This window comes from Callionymus lyra, chromosome 8 (assembly GCF_982586985.1).
Source record: "Callionymus lyra chromosome 8, fCalLyr1.hap1.1, whole genome shotgun sequence".
Taxonomy (NCBI): Eukaryota; Metazoa; Chordata; class Actinopteri; order Syngnathiformes; family Callionymidae; genus Callionymus; species Callionymus lyra.
This window is the reverse complement of record NC_141825.1, coordinates 13534458-13555275: the sequence shown is the minus strand read 5'-3', so window position 1 is coordinate 13555275 and position 20818 is coordinate 13534458. Positions and strand designations below refer to the sequence as shown.

General features: G+C 39.0%; 1 protein-coding gene across 2 annotated transcripts in view; it reads right to left on the bottom strand.

Moving 5' to 3' along the window:
- The window catches only part of magi2b (membrane associated guanylate kinase, WW and PDZ domain containing 2b), a 99444-nt gene that overhangs the window by 64273 nt on the left and 14353 nt on the right, over positions 1-20818 (bottom strand). For both annotated transcript variants that reach the window (XM_087796733.1, XM_087796734.1), the window contains exon 2: positions 11666-11782. In XM_087796733.1, the coding sequence (XP_087652859.1) occupies positions 11666-11782 (117 nt within the window). The remainder of the gene's footprint in view (positions 1-11665; positions 11783-20818) is intronic.

Here is a 20818-nt window from a genome sequence, read left to right as displayed (position 1 = left end):
GACATGCATTACACACACCATGCACACATGAATACACTCACACACACACACACATACAGTGTAAACACGAGCTCAAACAAACATAATCACGCATGCACAAACAGTTCAGTCCTTTATTGTCATTGCAAAACAACGATATTAAAAAGGTGTCAAACAGTTGTAACATTGTTACAACGATTATTATCAAACTGCACATGAAATTGATAAAAACTACATTAATAAATAAATAAGGCTCCTCCTTACATCACTGATCTGATCCAGCCTTACACCCCAGCTTGGGCTCTGAGGTCTGTGGATCAGAATCTAATGATGGTTCCTGAACACGGTTCAGGACCAGAGGAGAGAAATCCTTCCAGGCTGTTGCTCCTAAGGTTTGGAACGATCTTCTTCTCTCTGTCATAAGACATTTTTATTTGTTCAGGCTTTTCCTTGATTTTCTGGAACTCCTGTTATGTTCTCAGTTGTATCTTGACCTTTAAAGTATATACTTTATTGAATATTGTTTTGATTGTTTAAGCGCTTTGTGACCCTGGTCTGGAAAAGCGCTATACAAATAAAAATTACTTACTTACTTACATATCATTCTGTCTTATTATTATATTGCACGATCCCACCATATAATATTGTGTTAAAAGTTATTTTCTTAAGGATGACACACAACATACACAGGCAAACCCACAGATACACACAAACACACACTAAATCAATGCACACAAATACACACTAATTCTAACCCGAACCCAAAAACTACACAGACACACATACACAAGTTCACTTATAAATAAACAAACACACATTTCAAAGCCTGCATAGTGTGTATTTGAGTGTGTAGGAACTAATTGGAAATAAATTAAATGTAAATAATACTAATATACAACTATTGTGTTGGTGCCTCTGTGTGTTAAAGGTAGCAACACAACTTTAGCATAAACCTTTCCAAGGGAGATTGGAACCACTTCATCTCTGCTCTGATTTTCTCCAGGTACTCCAGGCTCAGATTGTCAGTGACTAGGGGTATAAGGAAAGAATCTTGTTCCGTATCTTATTGTGATGCTGTAGGAACAAGGATATAAGGTAAGGTAAGGTAAGGTAAAACTTTATGTGTAGTATTGTCCAATACTTGTCTCTGGTCTATTAATAAATAATATGTATATACTATGTAAATACTGTGTATTGGCAGGAATCTGGTGATAAGATACATATCACGATACAGGGCATCCACGTTGTGATGTATTGTGTATTGTACTGTAGTAACAAGGATATATTTGTAGTATTGTCGAGTACATGACTCTGGTGTTGCAGACTTTACAGATCACATGACTCTTGACAAAATCGTAACTGGTGTTGCTGTTTTGAATCCAAACTATTTGCAAAAATCAGCTTTAAAAGCTGATGGAATCGAGTGCATCCTCTCATCCTTAGTCATTGCTGGGATCTATAGGCATTTCCTTTTTAACTGCAGAGGACTTAATGTCTGCTGCCATCTAATGGCCAGAAGTTAAATTGCAACACAAAAATGTAAATTGTAAATAAAAAGTGTGAGCCGGCGAGGATGATGACGGATGTTAATATCATTCAATCTTTATTAATATATTTCTACACAATTATGCAAATCATTCTCCTCGTTTCCGTCCGTCTCCAATTCCATGAGAGTTAACGTATATGCTGAAGACACAATGCTACACAAAGCGTGATTGGCACACCGACTAATTCATTAACCAGGTCCAATATTTGCCTTTTTATTTGATAAAATGCTAGTTTACAGAGGCTTTCATGTGCGCACTACATTAATCCAGCGTGCCAATCAAACTGCAGGAAGCGGAGAACCACATCAAAGCGTGTCAGCCAGTTCTTAAGCGGGACGCCAGCAGGCAAATCACCCCTTAAAGGAGAGAGACCCGGGAGGATGATGTATGTCGCTTTCCAGCACCGCTTCTACTGCATGTGTAACACATTATTCATCGGCTCAGCCTATCAAATCTCAACACACAAACGGAATAATCAATGTCACACTCCAGAAAAACATACATGGGAGTAGCACAACACACACACACACACTATGTAGATGTAGAGATAAATCTTCAACACATCAGCAAACACATTAGTGTCAAGACAATTGCAGCTCAACTACGATTCTTTCTCCTCAAATTTGGACGCTGGACACGTCACACTGGTGCTGTGGGTGTCGTCGGTTTTCGACGCAAAAAGCTGTTGAATTGCCCGCGAGCCGCCGGAGTCAGTGTGAGTGGAGGGAAGCAAACGTGTCTTGGCGTGACGTGGGAATGTGGCCAAAAAGACGAGTGACGTGGACGTGATCGCAGAACTATCGAAAAGTAAGTTGCAAACAGGATCAAAAGAAACAAGCGGCAGATAATTTGAGGATAAAAACCTCAAGTACCCAGAAGTAGAAGGTGTAGAACGGCAGAAACAGCCTCGAACGCAACATACTGTATGTTGAAACGATGGGTGAAGAAATAACTTTTGTTATTATAAATAATTGACTCTCAAAGGACAAATTATAAGGGTACTTGAAACTAGCTGTAAAAAGTCAGACTTTCTAACCAGAACTAGGAGGGGCCGAGTACCAACCTGGGACCAGTATTCCTTACCGGGCCACACATAGAGAAGAGAAACTGTCCTTTCATTTTTGAAAGTAAAAAGACAAGATTTTCTCCTAAGAATCGGCCCAGTTTAAAGTGAAAAATAACCCAGTGAACTAGTGACAATGAGTAAAGCAAAAGCCTCTTTTTGTTGCCGATAATCCAGCTCAGGCTCCCGTGATTCAGCATTATGGTTTAATTTTATTTTTCCTGCAGTTAACGTTTGTTTTCTGTGAAAATCTTAAAGTCAGTCCTGGAGATGAATGCTGACATAAAACCGGTCCACGGTGCTCAACAGGTTGGTAGACCCAAGAGAACAGCTCGTTCAACCAGTGGTACAAAAAAAAAAAGAGTCATACTTCAACAAGACAATGCTTTTAATGGAGGGAACGATGCTGCATCAAAGTGAAGGCTTCCTAACCTGACTTTACCCTCACTGAGGACTTGTGGGTATTTATTGATGGAAGACACTGTATAACATGAAAGCAACAAGGGGAGCTTTAAACGGTATATTGAAGATTTTTAGAATATGTGGGAACATTTCATTATTTGTAAAGGTAAAATAATGAACTTAAGTCAATGACCTTTAAAAAAGGCGTTTTACAATTTATCTCATTTAGATTTAAAAATCAATTAATCAGGCTTCAAAGTAGTAAAAGATCATCTCTGTGGAGGTTCAGAAGTAAAATATTGCTCCTATCATCAGGATGACCATCGTCTGTCATGCCTGACTCCATCATCGTCCTCCTCCTCCACAGCATCTTAAGGAACATCTCCGTCCTCTCCAGCGAATCTCCAGAGGAGGTCTGTCTGTCGGGGCGGAGAAGCTGCAGGGCCGCGTAATTCCAGAGCAGCAGATGCAAAGTGACAGAAGCTGCATGTATTTATAGGCCATCTGAGTGGAGAAACGTGCTGCTCACTCTTGATGCTATTTATAGAGCCTTTTACTGATTCCTCTGAGCGGAGCGCAGTAGAAGATATGATTCTCCCGGGAAAGACTTACGAGCCTCCCTCCACATCGCCCTCGGTGCCCTCGCTGTACGTCCAAACCCGCCCCGCCTCTCCCGGATCTCATCAGCTGCTTCTGTTCTTTCCAATCTTTTCCTCCACACTCCCTGCTGATCTTCTCCAATCTTCTCACCGGAGCTCCACGCTCGTGTCCACATACATCATTTTCACTGTTTACCGAGCCCCCCCCCCACCACCTTTCATCTTGTTTTACAGGTCAGCCCACTCCCTTGGCCCACTTTCCTCTCAACTTCTTTGAAGCAATTTGCATTCTTTACTTGCATGAAGCCGCTTCCAGGAACTAAATTATACAAAATTGACACTTGGGATGAACAATATCCCTCACCACTTCCTCTGCTTGTGTAATTACATAATCAAGAGAATACATTTGTCACGTTAGTTTATATTCATTCACTTCAGGCGACTAATGGTGTAATAAAACATCATTTTGCACATCATTTTTTTTAGATTCAGTAGAGGCTGTGATTTTTTTTTCAACAACCCAAATGCTTATGTTGACTCTACATTAGGGAACGGCAGACACAAACGCAGAGAGAGACGAATCAACTTTAACAATGTTTTGTTTTTTTGCTAAACATATGTTCCACACACATATATTCAAAATATCGGTATAGTGATATATCGCGATATTTATTTTTATGATTCTTCATTGATATTCAACTGGGCTGTATCGACATTTTTGGTGCCAACAGTCATTAAGTTCACTGCAGCTAGAAGAAGAGAATAACATTTTGCCAGATCCCGGTGATACCTGAGGACGAGAGGATACAGTTGACTCCAGCTGCGTTTAGAGTTGATGTCTGGACATATTTTGTTTTTTTTCAAAACAAATAGAAAGGAGTTATGGATTCGACAAGAGTCATGTGTTCTGTAAATTCTGCAACACCAGAGTCAAGTACTCAGGAAGTACTACAAATACATCCTTGTTCATACAGTATCGCAATATACCATATTTTTACCCCTGTATCGTACTAGATAAACTTCCATACATATCGTATCTCCTGATTTTTGTCAATACACTCCCCTATTATTTATAATAATTTGTAATAATGTTCATTTCCAAGCGTGAAGTGCCGTGTTAGTTAAGATTTTTATTTAAACAACACGAAGTTTAAATAAAGATATTTAATTAAAATCAGTTTACGTATCAATCAATTCATCATAATATGCAGGTGTAGTCAAAAAGGATTGTTACATGTTGATTGTATCACTTGAATAGTAGGAACAAAAAAGGATACTCATTTTTTTTCTTAAATCCTGCAGCTCTAAACATTATACGCTTTATAGCAGATAAACGTTAAACTGTGTCTTCAATGAGTCGTTAAATAAGATGAATTATTTTGTCCACGATCCTTTACAACGTAGACATCAAATCATAGATTATCGTTTCTGACAGATTTACACCAAAAACAGCGTTAGACAATGAATGAATATTTCTGCAGAGAAGTCCCGGTCGACCTTGAGGCCTCTCTAGAGAAGATTCTGAAGGAGGGAAGAGTCAGTGCCTCTCATGACCCGAACCTCAGATAATCAGAAGAATATGGATGGATAGACGAATTATCTCTTCACTGGCAACCTCGACTCGCTTTCATCTTTCTAGCATAAGATTTTCAAACTAGGCACAAATACTGGATACATCAAAGAGATGCTGGGTTTTTAACTCCTCGTCTCATCATCAAAATGCTCCAATTTGATGTTGATCTGAAGACAACTTAAGTTAAGAAATGATTAACTGATCTTTAATAAAAAGGGTCGGTCGTGCAATAATTGTATATACATGTAAACGTACAGATAATCACAAATTAATCTTGCAGCAGTTTAAATATGTTGGACCTTTTTAAAGTTAAATCGAAAGCACAAAGAAGTAGAAGTACTGGTATTTATCATAAAAGAATATTTGTCAAAAAAGAAATGTTCCCAAAAATAATAGTGTTGCTTTTTTTTAATAGAGAGCTTAAATGAAAACATGTCTACAGGTTAATTAATTAACTTTGTTTCAATGAGTTTAAAAAGACCTTGTGTTATCCCTGGGTCAAGGTGACCCGCTTGCCTGAAAACAAATGTGTTTGAGGTATCCCTTGTGTTACCGCTGGGTCAAGCAATTTTTTGGGGGGGGGGGTCACTAGGGTTAAGGTTCAGTGTTTACATTTCTGATGATATACATGCAGATGATTTAAAAATGAGACAAATTTATGACCAGAAAATATGGATGATGATTCTGATAAAAGGATTCACACGTGTGCACGGGTCAGCTCGGGATATTTAATGTTCTTAAACACAATTAAGCCTCCCACGTCCTGCAGTGACAGCGTATTGTGATGCAGAGTGGCGTCTGCTTGTCAGCCTGAATGACTCGCACTGACAGCCTTGTCAGACTTGGAGAAAAGAGAGTTTTTTAAGAGATCCAAACCAAATTATAAACTCTCCTCCAGACACAAGCTGGCTGCTGGACTGTTTTGATTGGACAGAACCAACGCAAGTGAAGATTGACCAAAATGAAATCGGGTCAAGAGGAGAGAGAGCAACATCACAAGTGAGAAAACTGAGATATTCTGATTCAAAGCTGCCTTGAGTAAGAACTTCTTCTCCTCTAATCTCCTGTTATCAGCGTTGCTAAATGATCGACATTTAATTAAGGCGACGACATCGCAGCTCTCACGGAATTGATGTCGCTCAGAAAGTGAGAGGATTTAATTGAAACTTGGTGATGAAGCCACGGTTCAAGCCCAGCTACAACTGAAGTGCTCGGGGACCTGCAGCCCTGAATCTGAGCCAGTCCTGTCCCTTCAGCAGCCTGCCTGTCAGTCAGCGTGCAGGGAAAACAGTCAAGGTTAGAGGGCAAAAAAGAACAAGTCAAAAAGAGTTCAAATTAAAAAGAATGCTGTTGAGAGAAGAATCATTTTTTCTTCTCGCTATGCTGTAGTTTATCCAGACCCAATGATCAGACAACAGTAGAGGTGTGAGATAATATGGATCTATTTACAATACAGTATCAATATTTAACAGCAATGTATCGATTTTTGAAACTTTCAAATGATATATATTTTTTTATTTAGTTCTTTAATGTTTTACATTCCAATAAAATCCTGTATATGTTTAAAATAAAATTATATGTTTTTTTTAATTAACATGTAGATATATTCACTTAGTTTGTTGATTTTTGTCATGCAGTTTAAGGTAAGGTAAGGTAAAAAAAAAAAATCCACAGAAAATACAGCAAATTTTCATAAAAAATAAATCAAAATAAAATAAGAACAAGAACAAAGAGAAATAAAGAGGAAAAATGTGAAAATTATAGGGTAGAACAAGCTTGGAAGGAAAAGGAACAAAATGTAATAACACAATTATTATCTTGTGTTACACAACAAAATAAATCAGAGTAAAAGCAGATCAGATCAGAAAATAACGTAAAATAACAGAACAGACTGAGAATAGAAAATAGCAAACATGACTTTTTGATTTTTTTCGCAGCTAAAGCAACAATAAAATCGTGCAAAATCCCACCGATGACTGAGGACATGAGGATACCGTCGACTCCAGAAGCTTATTTTAAAGCTGATGTTTGAACATATTTTGGTTTGGTCAAAACAAATGAAAGGAGTTACGCCTTTTCAAGAGTCATGTGGTCTGTAAATTCTGAAACACCAGAGTCAAGTACTTGGGAAAATACTACAAATATATCCTTATTTCTACAGTATCACAACATATCACAACATATCGTATTGTTGCCCCTGTATCATTATACCAATTGCATCACCAGAGTCTTGCCAACGCGCACGCCTACGCAACAAGCCTGAAGATGATTCAATTAACTCATGACACTGACGGAACCTTTTTGGCCCTTCCATGATCACACCAACTGTTGTTTGTTGCAACAAGAAAAGGATCATTTAAAGGAAAAAATAAGTATTTTCATTCCATTAGAGTCACGTCAGCAACTATAATGATAATTACAGTTTTGGATGGAGTCACTGTTGACGTGGACATGGTCTTCCGATATGGACTTGAGGACATAAACAGCCTCATTATAAGCCAGAGTGGAAAAATGTGAAAATTATAGGATAGAACAAGCTTGGAAGGAAAAGGAACAAAATGTAATAACACAAATATTATCTTGTGTTACAAAAGAATATAAATCAGAGTAAAAGCAGATCAGGTCAGAACATAACGTAAAATAACAGAACAGACTGAGAATAGAAAAGAACATGAGAGGCTGAAACAGCATTCAACAAATTGGTACAGAATTGGTGTAATTGAACTCAACAAAACAAAACAGCACAGGATTAGAATAAAGTGGACAGAACTGAACCGGTCTGGGTTTTAAAGTTAACTAGAAACGTTAACTAGAAACGTCATCTACCACACTAGTCAGAGACAGGAGTGAGAGACTTTATTGAGTTTCGTAAACAAATCTAAATGCAGTTTGTGGGTACTTAGATTGAAGGAGAAATTGCAGTAACAGTTTTCTGACACTTGGGGGCGCATGAAACAATATTTTAGAATGTTCTATATTCTCTTGAAAACGGAGGTACAGCATCTTCAAATAGAACTAAGTAAGTAAATGAGTAATTATAATTTGTAAATAATTATTATTTTGTTTGATCTCAACAAAGTGCGACCTTATTTCTTTATTAACTTTATTAAGTTTGACATTATTTTTTATTCAATTATTTTTGGGGGACTACAAGGCGCACATATATTATTGCACCTTATGTTACAAAATATTTGATAACTTCCATGCAAAGACATTAATACATGCACATATTGTGTATATACTGTTGACAATCAACTTTGATCAGTTGAAGTGGTACATTAGTGCCATAAAGAACACCATTCCATTAGAATAATAAATAATAACATGTTTCATGTAATATACATATATATATAATACAAAAAGCACAACATGAGCTCATTTAATGCTATTGTGCAGCAGCAGAGAGAATAAAGGAAAGCAAGAAGGCCTTTAATGTAATGTCATGTTATGTTAATCTCTTTTAATTCTTTGTGGGCTCTAAATATTTTAAGCTTGACATTTATATATACATTTTACATCTCGATCTTCCTTACGTCCTTCACATTATAAACAGGCTATTAAGAAGATTATCATTTACTTCAATCAAAAATCCTCTTTGCTTTTGTTTCAGATCGCACTTAATAAATGTGTCGCAGATAAATATTGTCGTTTACTGAACTCTAGACAAAGAACTACTCCTCGTGAATGTTATCCGTTCCGAAAACCACGCTTTGATTAATCTCATCTGATGATTTTTCTGCCTCAAACAATGACAAACCACATCCGGGACTGATTTGCCACAACACGGGACACAAGATGGAGATCCGAACCCCTGAGGATTCATCATCATCGTGTCACTGACTCTTTCAGCTGCTGTTATTCATTTGTCATTCACCGGCAGAGCAGCTGATTCAAACTCATTTGGAGAGATTCAATGAGCCCTAATATTTCAGATGATTTATAACTATTGTTAATGTTTGTGTTTTATTCTGTTCAGAATAGGGCTCGGCGCTATGGCAACATTTAAATGTGACAGTATTTTATTTTCTTTGAAAAGATAATTTTGCCGCATGGTGACCAGTATTACCATAAGAATTTATTCCACATTTTATCACACTAAATATATTTTTTAATTTCTGGTTCAGTTGTGCGTATATCAGAAAATTAAATTTAAAAAAAGGTAAAACTTGCCAAAATAATATCTTGCACAACAACCAGGTAAATTATATTCAGTGTTCAATAATTATCAATTCAATTATCCAGTAGTAACAGTTCTAACAGTGATGTAAAAGTGATTATAAGTTCTGAGAAAGGTAAATCAGAAGGTGAACAGAACATGTATGTAGAATTTTGACTGAACGTGAATGGACGTCTGGTTGCGTTTGTGACACGGATCTAAGTTTCATACCATACTCATATTTACGAATATTAGCAATATTGGTCCAAGCGCTTTGAACACGTCTGGGGCTGCACGATATTGGAAATATGTGCGATATTCAATATGGGTGTCTTGAAGTGCGATTTCGATTAATGGAATCTTTTTCTTTCACCGAAAAAAGTGGCGGCGTGCACAGTAGGAGTACAGTAGGGGACGTCCGGGGGGATTAGATAAGGAAAACGATCGATATTTCCCTTTCGTTTATTTTCGCGCTTTGTGCCGAAAAGATCGGAGAAAAATATCACTTATAACGCTCAGTTTTCGCGGGACTTGCATCAGTTTCCCGCGAAACTGAGCGACATCAGAGAGGAGCCACCGGCGCAACGTGATATCGCAAAATCAATAATAAATCGCAACTCCTCGTACACATACAGGAAGTTCCGCAATTTTATAAGAACGCTGAAAACAACTACGATACGTTACTTTAACAAAGGGGGTTGAAAGAGAGTTTGAGTAGCGCTAATATGTTAGTCTTACTTCCGTGTATATGGGCGCGGGCAAAACGCGTCACCATAGCAACCGAGCCTAGCAAGCTGTAAAGCACAGCTCACAGACAGAAGAAACATAAACAACAACGAGACATAGAAGTACAAATTGAAAACTTTTACACTGATTGGTCAAAGTGCACATTTAAGTAATGCTTGATTTATAAAATTAATAATTTTTCACACATTTTTTCGATATGCATATCGCACCTATCAAAATTTTTCCATACGTCGTGCAGACTTATACACGTCCAAACGTTTGAAACCGATGAACCCCCGCCTTGGCTCTCCCTTTTGATAGAACTTCCTCAAGGCTTCTTCCCAAAACTTCACCGTGCACTAGCTGTCAGACGTGTGCGTGGCAGTAAAATGATTCCCCTCTGAAACACGTCCTTGCAGTGGTTATAGCGTTATAACTGTCAAAAAAAAAGAATATCTGTCCGAATACTTGACTCTGGTGTTCCAGAATTAACTTCCAGACTCTTGACAAAGGGGGAGCTGCTTAAAATATGTCAAAACATCAACTTCGAAAGCTGCTGAAGTCGACTGTATCCTCACACGTCGCGGGAATCTCACAGGACTTAATTATTCATTTAACGGCGGGGGACATAATGAATGCCACCATCTGGTGGCCGGAAGTTTAATTGCAACACAAAAATGATCAAACACTGTGACTTTTTTCAAGTGAATTTTACACACAGTTTAGTGTAAAATAAACCATAAAAAAAAGAACTTATATTATTTGGAGGATAAAAAGAAATAAAGATTATTAACAAATGTCATGATATTCAACTGTATCGGTTGTTGCCTAGTAAATAGCACACTTAGCAACCATCCACAGCCCTCAGGGCAACACGTTCTCTGCCATAGTTGGTCATTTAAAATCGCACCTCTTGCACAAACAGACGCCTAACAGCATGACTAAAGCAATAAAGAAAAACAGCCTGCCTCAAATAAACCCCCCGAAAAACAAAGAAGTCTGCGGCACGCGCTTCATAAAAAAAAAAAAAAAAAAAAGTCTGCAAAGTCATGCATCACAGCAGCTTCAATCACCAGAGAGGCTGATTCACAACCTGCTCATTTCACCGCTGGTGGCGGCGTCCGCTCGCTGTCAATCACGCCAATGACATCTACCTCCGACAGGCATCAGAAACCCAAATGTAAACACATCCTCTTTTGTTAAGTGTGTGTTATCGCGACATTAAAACCGAACAGCTCAGCTCGGAGCAGAAACCTGGTCTCCAACAGCGGTCGGGTGTCATCCCTGTACATCCGTGCATGTGTGTAGCTAAAGGGGGTTGGGGCGTCACTGCAATGCAAGCCTCGAGACAAGAGGGTGGTTGCCGTGGAAACCCCAGGCTGGGAGCTCAGCAGCCGGACCACGGAGGGGAGATAGACGAAATGATAGGCAGCGAGAGAGCTTGTGTGATGAAGAAACATAAGGGCAACATCCCGGGGGCAGGGAAGAAAAACTCAAACAGATATAAAGCAGGGGGAAACAGCTGTGGGGGGAGGAGGAGGAGAGGGCGGGGGGGTGTCTCTCTGAGTAAGACGATGCAAGACAAAAATGTAGACGAGGGGAGAAGAGCAGGCGACTTACAGGGAACGGTGCGGAGGTAGAGGTTGTCTCTGATGATCTGCTGGTGGTCGTGGTCCACTGAGCCTTTGGAGAAGCGCAGGTTGAGGTAGTGTCGCAAGTCCTTGTCAACCACCCCCCCTGAACACAACGAGATAGAGGGGTCAGACACATGTTGAGATCTCATTTCTTACTTTTTTACTCAGTCACATTGAATATAGGTCAGTCCGGAGAGGACCTGTGCCAGTGTTCTCACCAAAAACAAACACTGTTGTATTCTTTAAACTGAAGTGTCCACATCAAGGTAGATGTTCATGTTGAAATGGTGACCTTTAAAGATGCTTAAGAAGACATGAGGAACAAATAATGGATGTCGACAATAATACTGACATACAATCAGAGCCAAAAAGTGATCGTGTGAATGATAAAGAATTTTTGACAGAGGATAACAATGTACATGAAGGTAACTAACACTTGACACACCGCCAAAAATAAAGAGGCAACTTCGCAATCAGATTCGTACTTCCCGTCAAACACCATTTGGAAATGCACGTTTTGTTTAGTCGACGACCTTGACGGCTAAAAGATTTTGGGCCCTTGTGTGATTGAGTTTGACATCTCTGATCTAAAGATAGTGCATCATGATATGTGAGAGAGAACAATACAACATTGCACGACATCCCAGTTCCTGTTTGAAGGGTCCAGCAGGAATTAAAGGACTTCAACCTAAAAGTGTTGCTAGTCTTGGTCAGGTATATTTTAAAATACTTTACTATTATAGGTCATTTTACATGTCGAAGGTGATCATTGGTTCATCCTAGTTTGACAGTATATTAAAGAAAAGCTCCCGAAAAGGAAGTGAACTCACTGATGTTGTTCATCACACAAACACACATCTGTGGCCAAAGCGTTGGTCTCTCTAGGATCTAACCTTCTCACGTACTTAGAAGCCACACTAGGGTGTCCACTTTACTCCTGAAGCTCCCACACATGCTGACACGGACGCTTCAGATATCATGGTAATTGTGTATCCCATGATCCCCTCTGGGATTCATAATTGCAATGTCAGCAGGTTGGGGGGGGGGGGTGACAAAGGCCTACAGAGGACAGACGCTTGCACCACATCATCTCTGCCTGGGTCGCTTGAATCACTGAACTGAAACATCACCAAACACAATCATCAGCCTGAAGACGCCTGTTCTACACACACACACACACACACACACAGTGTGTATGTTAATGCTCATGAATGCTCTCCTTCTCCCTTTTAATCCCCCAAACTGAAGACCCCAGGAGGATGAGAGGCAAACTACATTTTGGTATGCAAGACTCTCACATCCGTCGGTGGGAGGGATGAGGATACATGCGGTGCATTTACAAATGACTAACATGTCTTCCCACTCCAGCTTTTACACATGTGACCTCGCACCAAATTAACTTGACAGCGTTTTTGACTTCCGGTGGAAGATGGATGCAGCATCTATACCTGTCCAGGGAAGTCCTTCTGAATGAGGACCAGCACTGAACTAGAGAGGGTGCAACACAAAAAAAAAAAGCATTTGCAGGGTGATGAACATGAAGAGTGCCGCAGTGTTCACACTGACACGGGTTTTAAAAACATCAGGCAGTGTTGTCAAGCACACACACACACACACACATGTCTACACCAAGACACACATCCAAGTCCAAGCACCTGATCAGCAGCTGCTCCAGATGTCGAGGAGGGAAAAAAAACGCTCCTCGTCTCCACAGGTATATATCCACAGACAGCCTTGTCCTCCCTGGCGTCCTCTAGCCTTGGTACCAACCACTGCACATCTTGTGTCTGTGAAACACCCCCCACACACACACACACACACTCTCTCCTTCCTCACCGCTGCTCTGGTCCGCGTCCCATTTTTAAAATCCCGGAGAAAAGGATGACAACGACGCGGGGAAAAAAAAGGGAAGGACTGCGATGAGATGGAGAAAGACGGACGACCATCAGCCGGAAAAGAGAGGAGAAAGACGTGCCAGTGGGAAGCCGGGCTCCACGCTAAACCTGGCAGCCGATTGGCTGGAGCTCATCGACGGTCCTACAGCGACCCTCGGCGACCACTGCGGGTATTGCAGCCGAGTGCTGCGTGGTAACATGAGGACACAATGTTGAATAACACGAGAGACAAGGGTATTTAAGATCATTTTTCTGGGTCCATTTGACGTTTCAGATTTCTTTATTTGAACTTGGTCCTGGTCAAGGTTTCCTCTCACAAAGATGCATGGAAAGGCAGTGTACTGTGTGTTTTTGTGAGGGGGGTCTTGCACCTCTGATCCTATTTGGCCAGGATAGGATCATTATTCTTTTTTATTTCAGTGATTTATCCTTCATTTTTGTGTTGGTTTTGCAGCCTTATCTGATCAAAATTGAACTTTTTCAATTAAAAATATATAAGTAAGTAAGTCATTTATATTTATAGAGCGCTTTTCTAAACCAGGGTCACAAAGCGCTTAAACAATTAAAACAATACTCAATAAAGTATATATTTTAAAGATCAAGATAAAACTGATAACACAACAGGAGTTCCAGAAAATCAAGGAAAAGCCTGAACAAAAAAAACGTCTTAAGATGTTTCTTTAAGGAGTCAGTAAGTAAGCAATTTATATTTATAGAGCGACAGGGTCACAAAACACTTATACAATCAAAAATATATATACTAAAAAGATCAAAAACAATATCCATGTTTAGAATTGTTTTCCAAATGTTTATTGTCAATTCCCTCCTCACAGCTATTCATTCTATATTGAATGTTTCTAATAATAAAATGTGCTTTCCTTGAACAAACATCTTTGTCAAAAATAATACCTGCAGTCTGTTACTCAGCATTTTTTTTCTTGCAGTATACTTTAAGTGCGGCACTGCCAATTCTGGGAAAAGACAGAAATCTATTGATTTCCAAAATGTATAGCTCCTCGGTGTAACTGATGACACCGGCGATCAATCAGCAACTGATCAAGGCAGACAGCAATCAGCGCCGCGGCTCACTGGAGCTTTGCATCAGCAAATGCAGGTCACATCGCCTCCTGCCCGTCAAGTCATCCGACTGAAAAGTTCACAAGACGGAACAATTAACATGTTTGAAGGCCGCCCTGCTTCCCTGTTTAATTACACCATCTTCCCTCTTACTGGCGAACACATGCCGTCTTTCAATTGACTCCAAGAAGCCGACACTCCAACACGCTTTTGGATGCCACACGCAGTATAATCTTACTTCTTAGTTGCCTAGCAACACAAATGGAGCAGATTAGTTTACACAGCTGTAGATTTCCTCTTTTTTTATATCAACACTAACGAGAAAAACATTTTATTGGTGTGGTATAAATTGTAAGTAGCTGACAGATATATGCCCTTGTTTTCTCTCACAGCGTCAGCTTTGAGCTCTTTAGACCTCATTTAGATTCACTCGGCTTCAGAGCCATCATATCAGGATCCTGCTCTCAGACAAGTTGAAGAAAATGTGTCGGTGATACAAGCACAACAAAGGCGAGGTGTATGCAGATGCACATACACAAAAGAAAAAAATTTAAAACGCATTTTAATGTCTTTATTTCCAGAATTGATCAACTAAAAGTTACCAAATTCACCAGGACTGACATACTTTTCTATAGAGACCGTTTCACAAGATAAGAATTTGTAACAAAAGACGAAAAGATTAAGTTAAAATAACCCTTAAAAATCGTCTAATCTATCCATTCCAAATAATCATAATGAAACTACAGATGCTATGTTGATGTACAGTATGTTTTCAAAACATTGAACAATAATTAACTAAATGAATTAAGAACAAGGAAAAATATTACTCAACATAATGATAAGAATGTAGCGAGAATTCTGACCGGCTCTAGTAGAAGAACTCACATTCCCCCGATCGTTAAAACTCTTCACTGGCTGCAAGTTTATTTCAGGATCCTTTTTAAAATATTTTGGTTCTTACTTTCAGATCTATTCATGGTCAGACTCCTCCTTTCATCAGTGATCTGATCCAGCCTTACACCTCAGCTCGGGCTCTGAGGTCTGTGGATCAGAATCTACTGATGGTTCCGCATTCGTTTCCTCTGTGTTTGATGATCTACTGACTTTTTCAAGAAACATCTTAAGACATTTTTATTTGTGCTTTTTCCTAATTTTCTGGAACTCCAGTGTTTGTCTTATTTCTTGGCCTTTTACAGTTTTTTAATTTGTAGGTATTTTAAATGTGTATTGATTTTGATTGTTCAAGCGGTTTGTGACCCTGATCTAGAAAGGTGCTTTACAAATAACTATTACTTACTATTTAACTGTTTGAGCCCACTTGCTAGTGTGATGTAGCTTCTAGCAACAGGTGCATTTTCTTGCCATTGTGATTCCGTTCAGAACAAATAGACAACATCTCTGGATAACTAGATGACAACTATAATAATATAATTAATTATGACACAATTTGGCTTTTTTGACATAAGCTATCTCCTAGCTCCTTATGTATGTACCGCACCAGCTAACCAATTGCCACAATGCTACTTAGCATGCTAGCATCATGTTAACTACACAAAATCAAATTTGCTTTCTTTGAGTAACTGGTTATATTTTTTTGAAAATACTCGGTTATATTTGAATATATATCAATTATTGAATTTTTTTGCCTAAATCAATCATAATCTAGTGTATTTAGATATTCTTCTTTTACAACCATCTAACCAAACAACACTTTGCAGTTTAGTTCTTAAATCAGGTGTGAGTAACGCGACAGTATCTTGCCATCTCCAGTTATGCTTTGTTGTGAAGGAGAAACATTGGCGCATACTTCATTTAATGTTGCGGCTATAAAAGGTGGAAACAAGTAACTTTGAAACAAACTCCATCACCGCTCTGCCTCCGCGGCTGACTGAGCAGCCAGGCCAATACTGTTTCGCTCTCCTCTGAGGATTCTGAATCTCTTTTCCTCATTTAACTGGGACACATTTGAGATTGACTTCACCCTCAACTGCCTTTTCACATAATCAGATATATTCTTTCATTATTAACCCATTTTAAACTCAAGTGACTCACATCGTTATAAGTGCAATGACCACACAATATTGGGACATTTCTTAGGCCAAATCTAAGAGCAAAAAAAACATGTTGTTTATCTATCTATTGAAGGAAGAAACAATTTGGCTTAAATGTGAAGTTTGGAATTATACAAGACATCAATTAAACTACTTTCCATGAGCAATTTGCCAAACACAGTTATTCATTGAATCCAATATGTTGTATGTTTTAGATACATTCCAGCTCAGTATTTGTGATGTTTGGTGTTTTTGAATCCAGCAGGAAAATGGCACATTCAGTACATTTCCTCTGTGTTTAATTGAATCATCGATGCTGCCCTGAATGACCCTCAGCAGGTCAAGGTTGCACTTGAACACCGTTCACTCCCCGTCATGCGTCAACAACATGAAAAACAGCATTCAGCCCGAGGCCTGAATAACAAACATGAAAACAACTCCCTCACATGAGCCAACCAATTAAAATGCATCAGTGCCTTTTTGGTTTTATTCCTCAAATCGATAGAAAAATATGTTTATCTTGCAACATGAACAAATGCAGCCGTTACAGCCGACAATATTCCCCAACAACAGAAATGAATTCAGGATTTATTCAACTGGCACTGGCTTCAAATGCAGTACATAATCACTGTAGCCAATACCGCCTTTTAATTTCATTCCATTTCTACTTCTTTAAGCCCAAATCCCTTCCAGATATTTTTTTTTCTTCGTCGTTTCTTTCCTAAAATTTAAATGAACGGCTCATTTATAATATTTTTCTGGTGAACAACAGTTTTTTAAATTTGTTTTACATACGAGTTTCGTTTGCCATCCTTCCAACAACGGCAAAAAGTACGGGTGTCTCAGTGGATCCATCCCTGGCTAACTGTCCAGTTCAAAGCACAAGCTACATTCCTGCCAAGATTTCTCAGTTTTACAGATCATGAAATAAAATGTGAGCACAAGACATTTGACAAACTTCCGTCCAACTATTCACTAACATTTCCTGAGTCATACTTTTCATTATCCTCGACAGGGAAAATAGGACATTTGTGACGAGAAACAAGTGCGACTTCATCATGACAGCAGATGGCGCTGTTTATTTCACACTAACAGGAAATCCCTTTAGACAATTCATCTCCGGGCCAGTTGGTGGTGCTCAAATGAAGCACGCACAACATTTGGATTTAAATATCCATCTTACATAAACCGGATGAAAGGGTTAATACCTGTCATATTTAATAATACATTTCTTTAAAGAAACATCAATAATGTGTATTTTGCCTCTTTTAACTTACTTATCTGAGGAGTCGAACTCAATAAAGCAAGAGGACCAACGTTTAATTACAGTCCAAGTGAGGATACATTTTGGCGCATAAATAGAATGCTACTTAAGTTTATTTTTTAATGACTGGAGTCCAATTTTAGCTTCAGTTTGACACATGGATAAGATTTGAAATGCATTGACCTAATTTCAAAACACCCATAGTAACATAATGAATGTTTTCTATTTGAAATTTTAAATCTAAATTAAATGGGCGACACCCACTGTCAGGAAGGTTGAACTGTTCAAGGCTGGGACAATACAAAATGGCATAATACAAACTGTCTAATTATTTTTTGTATTTTATTATAAAACTCTTGTAACATAATTTGCCATCATTTGGAATCCAATCATGTGTTGGACCTCCAGGCAAAAACTGCTAGTGTGTGTCCCAAATCGCCTAGTTCTGCACTTGCACCCAGAATTTTGAGTGCACAAGTGCATCCCAATTTCCAATTGGTGCACTCAAATGGCCATAAAAAATAGAGTGTGGATCAGTGAACTCTTTCCAGCCTTAACGGCCGCCATGTTATTGATATAGTAAGTAAGTAAGTAATTTTTAATTGTATATCGCTTTTCTAGACCAGGGTCACAAAGTGCTTAAACAATCAGTTACGTCACTGGCGACGCATCTTCGGAGCAGATATCGGCTTAAATGTCTTGAAAAAAACACTCATTTAACCACAAAACAACTCAACAACAATAATAATACAATGAAACAACCTAATAAGCGAAAAGCCCTGTAAAGTGTTGGCGATAGAGTTCAAACAGCTGGTTACAATCAGCGATAAAAAGTAGTAGAAGAAGAAGCTGTCGAGTCATTTCCAGTAAGTGCGTAGCGGCAGTGTTTGTAATTGTATTGTATTGTATTTTAAGACATTACTACCCTGTCGAAAATGTGCACACTGGGCAAGTCTTAAAGTGTACTGTAAACCAGTGAACTTGGAGAAGTGCATAATTTTGGGTAACAGCCATGGATACAAAAGAATAACAACAGGATGAAGTTTAATTTTAGTGGTTTAATTTATTTTATTTTCAGATGAGCAGACAGTGGTTGCTGGTCATAATCCTCACTATCTACTGCCGTCTCTCTCTTGAGAGGAACACATAGATGGAGAAATCGAAGCTATTTGGCTTGATTTAAACAGATATAATTAGCACCGACTTGTCCACTTTCCCAAAAGACCCAAGAAGGCAACAAACATCAAGCTATAGATCGATTCTCAGAGTTTCTCTCGACACTAAACTACACAAAAGTGTCACTGGCTGTGGGGCGAAGACTCACACATACACACAAACACACACATTTGTTAAAGAAATGAGGAGAACTAACAAGCTCATGCAATCGCTGGAAATTACATTATGCACTTCTTCCCACACAGAATATTTGCATTTTGACACTACCTGCAACAAAAGGTCGACCTAAAATGCACCCCCCGGTACTACACCAGCCACTCCACTTATCGCCCTCTCACCCCGACAGTAAACAAACCAGAGCGAGTCGTAAGCTAAGAAGTGAGCAGAAGGTTAGGAGGAACGACTGAGGTGAAGTAGTGACTTCCAAAGCGGTTGTCATGGAGAACCAAACTGTGAGCGAGACTTGGTGATCGATAGTATTCCCGTACTCCCACAAGAGGTCGGCGAGGCAGCTGCACGATACAAAACTGCAAGACGAGAGTCAGACTATCAAAGGCAGAGTTTAAAAAGGAACAGATCTTTGCCTCCTCATCCCGGTTCTGCCCGAGCAGCCGAACATCACAGATGAATCGCATCACCTCTGACACCTGTGGATGAACCTCGCGGAAACATGCTGGTGCTGAAAAATCTTCCTCACAAGAGGATACAAAGTATTACAACCCATCTTATTATCGATTTCCACAGTATTTTTGGGTGAATCGACGGATGAAAACCAATGTGGACCCGAGCCAATACCAATGTGAGCCGATCCATTTATGTTTACGCTGCCGGTGAAAAGTGAAGACGGTATGACCAAGAATTAACATAGTAACTTGTTTTATAGCATACTAAGCAGAGAGAGGAATCCACAACAATATAAACCCTTCTGTTGTAAATTAAACTCTAAAATAAGAGTTTAAGAATTTAAAAAAAAGTCATTGCTAACAGTTAGCTTCACTAGAAATGCAGAAAAACCTGGACATGAATCAACCATAGAAGTTGACCTGATTCTTTATACAATGCAAACAGAACTTGTCACAAAAAGATGAACCCCTGTGTTGTAAATTAGAAGCAGAAATAATGAGAATTACAAAAGAAAAGGAGAAGGTGCTGCTAACAGTTAGCATCACTAGCAATGCAAGACTCCTGTGCTGTGTCTCAAATCGCATACTAGCGTACTCAAAGTTAGTATATTTAGTGCGTTAGTGCGTCTCAATTCTTAGTATGCGAAATTTAGTGCGCCATGCACACTAAATTGGCGTACTAAAACACCTACAAAACTGAGTATGGTTCGATGGACACTATCTATCCTAACCAGCCGCCATCTTAATGTCGTTTTAAACGGAAGTTACGTCATATATAAATGCATATATATGCATATACTTACAGGTGCATTTTCAGCAGCAGTAGAAGGATGACACGTCTTCGGTGCGGATACCAGCTTAAATATCTCGCGAATATTTCGATTCTCATATTATTTCTTTATTTCTTTTTCCAAAGTTGCAAAACGTGCTGCCAGCAGGTGTCGCTAGTGTTCAAACAGCTGGTTGCAACATCGTTAAATAGAAGTAGAAGAAGAAGCTGTCATGTGATTTCCGGTTAGTGTGTAGCAGCAGTGTTTGATTTGAGACATACTA